General features: G+C 34.0%; 1 protein-coding gene across 2 annotated transcripts in view; it reads left to right on the top strand.

The window, feature by feature from the left end:
* TOP2B (DNA topoisomerase II beta) overlaps positions 1-12,369 on the top strand; it is a 61,676-nt gene that overhangs the window by 12,132 nt on the left and 37,175 nt on the right. Inside the window, exons 2-7 of one of the 2 annotated variants that reach the window (XM_065947406.1) lie at positions 1,864-2,034; positions 2,979-3,069; positions 4,366-4,429; positions 9,217-9,362; positions 10,180-10,277; positions 10,973-11,185. In XM_065947406.1, the coding sequence (XP_065803478.1) occupies positions 1,864-2,034; positions 2,979-3,069; positions 4,366-4,429; positions 9,217-9,362; positions 10,180-10,277; positions 10,973-11,185 (783 nt within the window). The remainder of the gene's footprint in view (positions 1-1,863; positions 2,035-2,978; positions 3,070-4,365; positions 4,430-9,216; positions 9,363-10,179; positions 10,278-10,972; positions 11,186-12,369) is intronic. The other variant, XM_065947407.1, reaches the window with a different exon arrangement.

The raw sequence follows: 12,369 nt of genomic DNA on the forward strand, positions 1-12,369 counted from the left end.
TTAAAAATCAGTTATGTTTTTATTGTTAAGTTAATTTCTGTGAATTATCTCAAAAAGTGAGGAACATCATTAGAAATTTGGAGACTGACATTTAAAAAATATCGTTCATTTTTCTGGCCTGCTAGTTCATCATCCAACTAACTTGACAGAAACAGAATGTGAAGACTTTCTGAAATAATTATTTTCTTATGCCCAAAGCTATTTTTAATTGACTCTGATCAGCATTAATGGGTAACCATATAAATCAAAGAATATGTAAGAAAATCTCTTTAATTTTATGTAAAATTTATGGCATTGGAAGATTATAATTGATGCTTGGATTTCCATAGGTTTTGTTTGTTAAAAGCTTGTTCAGGTTTAGTCTACTCAGAGGTCATGTATTTTGATTTTTAAATGCACATTTGGCGTGCTTTTAAAAATAATAACTTTAAAGATGATGGTATGGATATGTTTAAGTCTCAAATTCAAGTGGTGTGTTGCTTGCTTGTTGAAATACACAAAATCTCTCCATCTCCCATTGTTTGTCTTCTATTTCATTTCTACTAAAATTCAAAGACCTATGAAAATATCTCATTGTGTCTTATGTTTGAGTTACTTTGGGACTCAAAAAAAGGATAGGCCATCATAATAACTCTCTCTTAGTGAGATATCTAATTTGTCAGCATTAGGGAGTTCCAGAAGTAGAAAGATGTTTTCCTTGATGCTATTTAAAAAACAAGGAAATCTGCAGCCTGCAAAAATTTTTGTTTGGAATCCTTATCTGCTGTAAGAATTAGAATTACAACTTCTGCCTCCATGGAATTGGCAAAGAAGAGCATACATACACTAACTACATAGGTTACTATTTCTGCCCCCTCTTTACTGTAGTCTTCAGTAGCTTAATGGCGGGGAACTTGTATCTGGGAGCTTTTCGTACCCCTGCAGTCAACCAGGTTCAGTCCTTGCCCACCTATAACCTGATAAGAATGGACATTCTGTGGAAATTGTTTAAAAATTACTTACCTAACTACCTCCTGGTGGCGCCGGGCCCCCCCTGACATGCGCAGGCTTCCTTTAGTTGCGGAGAGCCCCTGCTGCTCTCCAGGTGCAGTGCCCGGGCTTCGCACTGCAGTGGCTTCTCTTGTGGAGCACTGGGATTAGTTGCTCTGTGGGATGTGGGATCTTCCTGGACCAGGGATCGAACCCGTGTCCCCTACATTGGCAAGTGAATTCTTAACCACTGGACCAGCAGGGAAGTCCTTCTTCCCAGGGAAAGTTTTGAGGACTTACAACATTAATCTGGTATCTTATAGAATTGGGAAATATTTATTTCTTGATTGAATAGTTGTTGGCTGTTCTAGCAGTTCTGATGTCTAGACCTACTTTCTGCGTTCAGTCAAAACTGCAGTTTCACACTATATTACAAAAAGAACTAAACTGTCAGTAAATAGACCTGTGTTCTTTTTGTTGTTTAGTTGCTAAGTTATGTCCGACTCTTGGCGACACCGTGGACTGCAGCGTGCCAGGTTTTCCTGTCCTTCACTATCTCCCAGAGTTTGCTCAAACTCATGTCCGTTGAGTCAGTGATTCTATCCAACCATCTCATTCTTTGTCACCCCGTTCTCCTCTGGCTCTCAATCTTTCCCAGCATCAGCATCTTTTCTAGTGAGTCGACTCTTTGCTCAGATGGCTAAGTATTAGAGCTTCACCATCAGACCTTCTAATGAATATTCAGGGTTTTTTTTTTTTTTTTAATATAACTTAATAAAAATGAGCCTGAAAGATAGATTTTCTCTTTAACAACAAAGTAATGTCATGTGTCCATATACATTTTAGTTTACCCTTTGGTAGGTTATTTAAATTTGATTTTTTGGTTAATTTTAGACTCTTTTTGATCAGAACAATGCTGCAAAAAAGGAAGAGTCAGAAACCGTACACAGAAATGATTCTTCAAAGAAACTGTCTGTCGAGAGAGTGTACCAGAAAAAGACGCAGCTCGAACACATTCTCCTTCGTCCTGACACGTACATTGGGTCAGTGGAGCCATTGACACAGGTAGTTTTTAAATTTTACTGAAATTAGATGTATATCTGTATCTACTGAATAACATTTTTGTGATTATATGGTTTGTGAATACATAATTTCATGTGTCTGGTAATAATGCAAAGTAGGGAGAGCGATCTAAGAGGCAGAAAAAATGTCTTCATTTCCTACTAGGGATTATAAAACTAGGAGATAAAAACTGAGAAGTATAGAGTATAGGGAAGTGTATAGTAAAATGGTGCTTTATGAACTTCTTAAAAGTTCTTAAGTTCTGGCTGTGGTTTATTTTAAATTATAGAATTTATATGTACACATTGACTATTGTTTAATACTTACTAGGCTTACACTTAAAGTCTTATTTGATTCTAGCAATTTTGGGAAGCAGGCACTGTTTTCTCCATTCTATAAATGAAGACACTGAAGTTTAAATTTTTTTTTTTTTTTTTTAGTGACTTGTTCAGATCCCTCAACTAGTGAGAGCTGGATTCATAGCTAGGTGTCTTTGACTCTAACATTATGCTGCATTCGTGTTATTTTACTCTGTGCTGTTTATTTATTGGAAAATATAACAGGTGAAGCAAAGTGTAAAGTAAACATGATTTGGTTTTTTACCTGTTTTATCAGGTTGGCCAAAAAGTTCATTTAGGTTTCATAACATCTTGGGGAAAAATCTGAATGAACTTACTGGCCAGTTCCATATTTAAATAGTTATTAACAATTTTTGGTGCTTTACATTAAAGCTGATTTTATGAGTAGAATACAGACTTGATATAAAACAATTTCTCAATTTATAGGCTATTTAAATTGAATATGGATTCAGTAAGGTTGCTTGTGATTGAAGTAATACGTTTTTCTACTTTGAAGACCTAAGCATTTACAGTGTTAATGACAAATATGGGTTTATGTTTTTTTTTACTTTACTCCATAAATTCTTTTGAATTTTTCTCTCAATGCAGCTCATGTGGGTATATGATGAAGATGCAGGCATGAATTGCAGAGAGGTTACCTTTGTGCCGGGTTTATACAAGATCTTTGATGAAATTTTGGGTGAGTACTTGTTTAAGATTTAATATATTTGTTTCTATTGATATCGTTTATAATGTTCCTGTATATGTAAAGCCAAACTTATAAATTTTAGAGGTATATCTCAGGTTGTTATGTTGAGTATAAATATTCTTCAGAAAATCTGTGTTACATGCTGTAATATGTTCATATTTCTGGACATTATATCTTTGTGTTTTGGTTTGTTCATCTGTAAAATGCATGTATTGTTTTGGTCAGTAACCCCAAGGTTAGTGTGTGGTCCTGTGAGTGCAGTTGTCTTGGGGTTGATTGCATCCCAGTCGCCAGGGAAGGCGTGTTAAAGATAGATTCCAGGGCCTGATCTTTGCAGATTCAGTTAGTTTTGGGTGAGATGCATAAAATTGTGTTTCTAACCAACACATTAGATATTTCTGTTGGTAACCAGGTTTAACAACCTTGTTTAAATACCTATGCTTTCCAAATCACGCAGTTAATTCAGTCACAAGGAAGTGTTGATGTGTAATTGACTCCTGGGGAGTACTCAAGACTTGGGGAATGTTTTTAGCCACACAGATGCATTAGTGCCACTGGGTTTCCTGCCAGGGTTGTGTGGGTCTCTTGAAACTTCTTTCCGTCTTTGGGAAAAAGAAAGAAGAGTGAAACTGGTTACTTAGTTTTGTAAGTTTTGTACTTTTTGCTCATCTCACAACTATGCCAGTTTTACTTTTATACAGTATTTATCAGGAACATATGCCTTCTGTGATTGAAGTTCAGTTTTACAGCTAGTTCATGTTCAAATTTTACTGAAGCCATGGTTAATGTATGCAAATATTATCAGTTGTAGTTCATAGGATTTAGCATTTTGATTTCTGTGGATGCTAAAGAATGCCTTTCTAATTCAAAACCAACTGGTTTAAGCTCATTCTATCTACAAAATGAGTAGTTTATTGAAGGCGATCAAGAGAAAGTAGTTGTTACCAAGATAAAATATAATTAAACCCAATTTTTAACTTTTAGGCCTGGATAGGGGATTGTAAACTGCAGATGTTTGTTTTCATATATCGCAAAATCATTCCCCCACCTACCCCACACCTTGTTTTGTAGAAGACATAATAGTAATTTAATGTGACATAAAAAAATTTAAAAATATTATTTGGAAAATAAGGTTTTGTAATAGAAGTTACTAGTAATTATTTTCTTTAACTATTACCATATGTAAATATTTATATTAAACAGTGATGCACTTGCAACCATATGTTTATTTATGTCATGTATGTCTGTTTAACTTTTTATATATTACTCACCAAAATATTTTTGTAGTTAATGCAGCTGATAATAAACAGAGGGATAAGAACATGACCTGTATTAAAGTTTCTATTGATCCGTAAGTATATTTCAAGTTTAATTTTTTATGCTAAGCTGTTTTATTCAGGTAGTCCCAGCTTACGAACATGTCTCAAATGAATAATTCATACAGTTAGTTTCCTATTGCTTGAGACCCTGTTATTCTTACCTCTTTTAGCCAGCATGCTGTCCTCTTAGTTTCCTCTGTCATTGAGTCTTTTCCTCGAAGGTACTTTTCTTACGGGAGCTCTCGGAGACCGTTTTTCTCCCTCTCTGGTGCTGTGGACGCTGTTTTAGCTGCCAGAATAATCACTGGGTGTTTCTTCCTTCTGCCTTGGTACTCAAGGCCAGGTGCACTATTGTTAGTATTATTCCAGTTACATTATGGATTAAATTTATTCTTCCATAACCAACATTTAGGCTTTTCCGTTATTTGTAGATTGAGAACTGCTGGTAGTGTAGAGTAGGTACCGGGTGTTCAGCTAATCACTATGGTGATTTCTTTTTTTTTGGAGGACTGAGGGGGGTGTGAAAATAATAAAGTTCTAAGTTCGAAATATAGTTTTACATTTATGCTATTTTCACCAGTATGCCTTTTGTAAGATACTACATTATATTTATCCCTTGTAATTTCATTAGTAGGTTAGCATGATTTTAAGATTTTTTCCTTAACATGAAAGTTTAATAATTCAGTTACAACTGTATTGTCAATAATCTAATTTCAGAGGGCATGGTTAAGATAAATGATATAATAAAAATATAATTTATATTTGGTTATACAATGAAGTTGACTATATCTTATATGAAAATATTACTACATAACTGTGTACTATTGAAGTTCTTGATTTTCTTTGTCTTCCTTTCTTATTTTTTTACTTGCATCATTTCTATAATGAATATACTATACTGAGAATTTAAATGGTAAGATGCATACTTAAAAGTAAGTGGTATGGTATGAAGGACACTTAAAAGTTACAACTTATGCAGACATTTAAGATAGTTTTAAGGAAATTTTAGCTGTCAAGATTTCTTTTCTTCCATAGTTAGGAAATTGTCAGTTAAAAATGATTATGTTTTAGGAGAGTAGTATGGAGTAATAGAGGTTGAATGTTTAATATCTTCATGCTTTTTAAAAAATCATAACTGACTAAAAACTAAGGAAGAAGGCCTTCTTAAAACTACATTCTTGATGAACCTGGTTACAATTATTTGATTCTTTTATCTTAATTGTCTTGGCCACATTGATCCAGCAATGTGCAGTTAAAAAACAGCTTACATAGAATCCCATTATAGCAAAGTGATTAAGAAGTGAGCTATAAAATAGTTTTGTAGACCAAATAGTGGCTCATAGTGACAAGCTTTACTTTATTCCAGATTCTGGACAAAGTAATTCTATGTAACTAGTGTCTTTATTACTGCTCTTTCTGGTTTTCATTCTTTTTAAATATCTGTGTATAGCAGATTTTATTTTTCTTTGTGTATGTGTGTTCATGGACTCTGTGTAAAAGAAAGGTTAAATTTTAATAGTTAATGGATCAAATGTAGAGAATGCACTGTCTAGCTTAGCTCTTATTATTATTACTCTTTCAATAGTACTCTGTGATGTGGAGATAAAATTTAAGTACAAAGCCATCGTTGTAAAAGATACAGGAATAGGTCAGCAAGGGATGCTGTACAGAATTTGGACAGCAGTTCTAAGAAGCTAGAGAATTTAAAGCAACTTCTTACAGGGGAGTTTAAAGCCCATTAAATAATATAGTGTAATGGTTAGTATTGAAACAGCTTACTTGCTAGCATCAATTTGATTAAAAACCAACAAATGTGAAAATCACAATAACCAGAGTTCTAATTATTTCTCTAGCTTAAGGATTCTATTTAGGGTTAAAATTCTTAAAGCTGTAGCCTTCAAAAAAAAGTATACTCATACAGAATATACAGTATGTATACATTTTAAAAATTGCTTTCTATATATTATTTTTGTACCTTTCTATTTTACATACTGAAGACAGCCTTCCTTATTAACTTACATAAGTCTACTTAATTCTTTGAGCTATCCTTAAGTATTATGTCAATATGTCATAATTAACCTCTTTCCAGTTGATGAATATTGGATTTTCAGCTTGTTTTCCAAGTTTCTTTTTAGCTTGAATTATTTTGGAATTTTATTTGTAGCCTATTTAGCACATCATCCTTTTAATACTTCTTTGAAGATTATTGATGGAGCAAAAAATGCAATTATATAATTCTGAACCATTGCTTAGAGATTATACAAATAAGTTCCAGACCTTGGAAGTGAAATAAACTGAAATTTTTTAATAGATAGGTGACTTTGATAGAAAGTTTCAGTTTCATACTCATATAGGCTTATAGAATGTATGAGGGAAAAAAAAGTATGAGGTATCATCTTATTTTTTTGAAACTGTAAAGATGATGAATTTACAAAGTGCCCTATTTTAATTATAGTACTATATATACTAAGTAGGATGAAAAGATTTTAAGAATTTTTTCATGAGTATATTGACTTTAGTGTCATTCTGAGATGTTTAAGATCTGTAATTTTCCATCCATTATCTTTCTTTATTTCCTTCAGAATTGTTCTCTATTAGTTTTAAACTCCATGAAGTGTCTTGTGTTAAAAAAAAAAAAAAGATATTTAATAAGTTACACATTTTAAACTCAAGCTAGGAACTATTTCGATATTTAAAAAAAAAAAAATGCAATACAGGGCCCTTGTTTTCAAGGCTTCACTCTTGACCTCTGGATATGGGGCACACAAGGTAAGGTACACTAGCTAAGTTGAACTGTTACATACTTAAATATTTAGCTGTATATTCTGTAAAGAGCATTTACCCACACATGAGCTAACCTAATTATGTCCTGAAAAGTGAAAGTGAAGTTGCTCATTTGTGTCCAGCTCTTTGCAACCCTGTAAACTGTAGCCTACCAGGCTCCTCTGTCCATGGGATTCTCCTGGCAAGAATACTGGAGTGGGTTGCCATTTCTTTCTCCAGGGGATCTTCCCAACCCAGGGATCAAACCTGGGTCTCCTGCATTGGAAGCAGTCGCTTTAACCTCTGAGCAACCAGGGAAGATGATTATGTCCTGAGGTCCCTAGTAAATAATTTAGATTTTTTTTTGGGGGGGGGGCAAGTTTTAATATAAGGAATGTTGGAAAACATTGTTTTAGGCTGGGAGGACAGAAGTTGTAAATTGATTCTTGAAGTTAAGGTAAAATTTAGCTAGACAGAGAAGAAAAGAATTTTGTAGGCAAAGGAAAGCCGATGAAGAAATAAAGAATTGAGACTGAATATGGACAAGTAATAAAACTGACTTAAAGGAAAATATGATGGATGTTGGAGAATAGTAGTTCAGTTTGACTGTAAGTAGGGGTATGCATAAGGGCCTTGAACATGCAATAGAGGACTGCTAAGCTTGATTTCATAGAAAACATGGAGCTACTGCTGTGTCCTGGAGCAAAAAATAGTGTTATGAAAGCTGTGGTAAGTCCATCATTGTTATGAAGAATATATTTAAAGGGAGTGGCTAGTTCTGGTCTTAGCTGTGCTGCAGTAATCAGTTTTTAAGGTGATACTAATTTAGACTCATACTGTGGCATTTGGAATGAAGGAAGATTGGATAGAGATGAAACAAATCTAATAGGACAAACTAATGTCTTAATGGTCAGGAGATATGAATAAAAATAACAAAGTTTGAGTCCCTGTGGTTCAGAGAGTTGAACCCATATTGTTAAAAGTGAGGGAAAGAAAAGTTGAGTCTCCATGATTTGGAGAGTTGAACCTGTATTGTGAAAAGTGAGGGAAAGAGAAGTTGATTTGCTGATTTGGGGAAAGAAAATGATGTGCTTTTTAGTCTTTTTCTTAAACTTTAAAAAATGTAATTAATTTCCTCCTGTGTCTTTGATTTTCATTTTGGCTTTTATAACTTTTTTTTAGTTGGAATAACTAGTAACTCTAGAGAGATTAAACAAAGTATGTGTAAGTGAAAGAGTCTAAGAGTAATTGTGAGTCAGATTGCCAAATGGTAGCTTTTAAAGGCAGTTCTCTGTTGGTCATGAGCTGCGTGTGCAAGTTCGGCTCTTAATGATAAGGGCACTGTGGGATAGGCTACCGAAAACAACAGGGTGGGCACAGTTCTCCGTCAGGAGCACCGCCTGTGTTAAGTTGCTGCTAGCTGTAGGGACCTCCGCTCCATACCCTTTAGGGCTGAAAAGGGTGGTTTTCTGATAGAAATACCTAAAAGATCTAAAATAGGTGATAAACATTTTACAGTCGTTTAAGTCAGTGTGTAACAATGATTGCTATGGTATAGACAACCCTCTAACGTTCAGATGGAGAGTGGAATGTTTCAGACAGCTTTCCTTTCCTGTCTGCACGCCTCAGCAGTCAGGTGGGGAGTGAAAATGGCCATGGCCGCTAGCCCTGCAGAGCCTGTGCTTCACAGGGGGTTGATGGCAGGAAGGAGCATAGAGCTCATGGCTACTACGTATGAAAAGAAAGTGGAATTGATAGCTGGCTTCTTATACAAGCTTCACTGCTTTCACTATCGAGAAGAGTTTTGTTTTCGTGGGAGATTTTTGCAGTATTACCTGCAGAACTTAGTGACCCTAATTAGAGTTAACGACTCGGAGATGGTAATGTGTGTCCTCAGCAAGTGTTTTCTTGAAAGATGAGTGAGTGTCTTCCAATTGGTAATGGCTGGCATTTTACTTACAATCATTCATGTTTATTCTGGGTCTCTTTACTTTTGATGGAAATTGATTTATCTTTAAACTGTTTTAAGCTCCAAACTCTGCCTGTTTATTTACAGTGAATCTAACATTATAAGCATTTGGAATAATGGGAAAGGCATTCCAGTAGTGGAACACAAAGTAGAGAAAGTTTATGTTCCTGCGTTAATTTTTGGACAGCTTTTAACCTCCAGTAACTATGACGATGACGAGAAAAAAGTAACAGGTAAAGTCTAAGTGGCTGATCAGAGTTTTTATTGAGAAATACTGCTCTGTTAACATGGAAGTCTGTTACTATTTCTGTATAAGATATTACAGAAAAGGAAACTTTTCTAGTTTTGTTGAGAGAAAATCCTTTTTAGAATTAATATCTATAAAAACTATCATGTATTACTGTGTGTCTTGATTATAGTCTGATAGACACTTAACTCATAGTACATTGACTTCTGCTAGAACTCCTGGAACTCTGTCTAACCTGGCTGATGGTTTGGGTTTTGAATTAGACTACTGATGAAAGTAAGATGCATATAATCCCTGTATCTGTAAATTTGTTTTTACATAAGTACTATGTCTTTTGGTATCAATTAAATTACTTTAAAACCATTTTCTTTGAGTCAGGATTGAAAGTCTAGACTCTATATAGAGTTGAAAGTGCTTTGACCATAGCCAGTTGTTTTTCTATTTATTTACATTTCCTAAAAGATGATTTTTTTTCCAAAACCAAAGTTCCAGGAAGTTATATAGATTAGAGTTTTATACTAGAAGTGACTGTGATAGAAAGCTCAGATTCATACTCACATAGACTTACTGGATTGTTTGAAGATAATCTACAAAATGTGTATTTTAATTATATTACTGTATGTGCTAAATCTTAATTATGTTTCTTTAAATGAAAAATCTAAATATACTTTGAAATATTCAATCAATGATTAAAATAATAAGTGGAAGCTATTTTGCAATAGACCTGCCCTATGGTAGGTGAGTTAACAAAGTCCCTTTAAAATTGTTTTCATTAAACCTTTCACATTTAATTGTTCTTACAGGTGGTCGCAATGGTTATGGTGCAAAACTTTGTAATATTTTCAGTACAAAGTTTACAGTAGAAACTGCTTGCAAAGAATATAAACATAGTTTTAAGCAGGTATGATAGAAATGTGACTAATTCTTTTTTAAGAATAATCATGTTTGTTGCTTTGCCAAGGTAATACCTATATAATACCTTAGATACCTATATAACTTATTTTTTTAAGCATTAAACAAGTCATCAGAGTAAAAAGGCTACAGAATGCCTGGGAGATTTTACATAAATCTGTTTCCCTCCCATGCCTTTAAAACAAAATGCTTTATTTGACAGACTTTTCCTTTAACCTCTTTAAGCAATAGGGAAAATGTCTTGAACCTCACAGTCTAATTGAAATGCACCAGCTTAGCATGTTTGAAAATTTCCTTGTTGATTGATCATTTATATTTCAAATTTTTATATTTCACTTCTGTAGACCTTTGAAAATTTTACGTAAGCTAAAATAATTTTGTCAGAAAAGCATTGTACCTTTTTATTTTTGTATAATTCTTTATGGTCATCTGTAGATTTTGAAAGATTTAACTAACAATATATAAAGCTGTTCAGTTGATTTTGCTTATTTTCAGTATGAGGTTGTTATAATAGTTTTATCTAAAATGTCTTCATTTATAATATAGTTTTAAAGATTGGTTTGTTGTGAAAGTTGGAAAATGGTTCTAGTTGTGGTAAATGAATGTATTTCATTAGCTGAGTCTTTATATATTATCTAATATAGAAGCACAATAGAAATATTTAAATATTTATTCTCTTCAAAGACATGGATGAATAATATGATGAAGACGTCTGAAGCCAAAATTAAACATTTTGATGGTGAAGATTACACGTGTATAACATTCCAACCAGATCTGTCCAAATTTAAGATGGAGAAACTTGACAGGGATATTGTGGCTCTCATGACCAGAAGAGCTTATGATTTGGCTGGTTCCTGCAAGGGAGTCAAGGTCATGTTTAATGGAAAGAAGTTGCCGGTAAGTGTCTTCTAAAATAGCTCATGCTTTGTTAATTTGTAGACAGCTTATAGTTAGATCTTGCTTTTTAAATTGTTAATCTCTTTTAACAAGTGTGTTTAGATGATTGACATTTAAAGTAATTATTGAAACATTTGGATTAAAGCTTACCATCTTGTTATATGTTGATTTATTGTGTTTGTTCTTGGTTACTTATTTCCTTGCATCCTGCCTTCTTTGGTTTTAATTCAGCATTTTTTAAAAAAATGATTTCACTTCATCTTTTCTATTTACTTCTTATGTGTGTGTGCATGTTCTCAGTTGCTCAGTCATATCTGAGACTTTGAGGCCCCATGGACTGTAGCCTGCCAGGCTCCTCTGTCCATGGGGTTTTTCAGGCAAGAATACTGGAGTGGCTTGCCATTTCCTTCTCCAGGAGATCTTCCCAACCCAGGGATTGAATCCACATCTCCTGCATTGATTGGCAGGCAAATTTTTACCACTGTGCCCCCTAAGAATCCTCTTTACTTATTATTCTTATTTTTAAAACTGATTTAGTGATTGCCTTAGGGTTTATAATACTCATTTGTAAGGAACTTGAGTCCACCTTGATTTGTCACTTGGTGTGTAAAAGAGTTGGACATGACTGAGCGACTAAACTGCACTGTAGAGCAAAATCTTTATAACAGTGTATCCCCAGCTCCTCCTCTCTGTCCCTGTGCCCTTTTCATCATACATTTTGCTTTGGCATGTTCTCTAAACAACAGAAGAGAGAGAATGAGGAGGAAGAAATATTTGAAAAAGTTATGGCAGAAATATTTCCACAGTCAAGTTCATGAATTTTTTTTTAATTGTGTCAAGTTTCTGACTTGATGTTGCTACTGGTTAAGCAGTCAGTTTTACTTCAGAGCAATAAAAAATAGAGTTATAGTTTACCTTCATTTATTCCATTTCCAGTGCTCTTAATTTCTTGGTGTAGGTCTAAGTTTCTGACCTATTTTATATTCCTTCTGGCTGGAGATTTTTCTTTAACATTTATTTCCTGTGGATACCTTTGCTGACAATAGTTTCCCTCAGTTTATGTTTGTCTGAGAGAGTTTTTTCCTTTACTTGAAAGGATACAGAGTTTCACTGAGTATAGAATTATAGTCAGTAGTTGTTGTTTTTTTTCCAGCACTTAAAAATGTTACTTTGTTGTCTTCCTG

This window comes from Muntiacus reevesi, chromosome 10, assembly GCF_963930625.1.
Source record: "Muntiacus reevesi chromosome 10, mMunRee1.1, whole genome shotgun sequence".
NCBI classification, from domain to species: domain Eukaryota; kingdom Metazoa; phylum Chordata; class Mammalia; order Artiodactyla; family Cervidae; genus Muntiacus; species Muntiacus reevesi.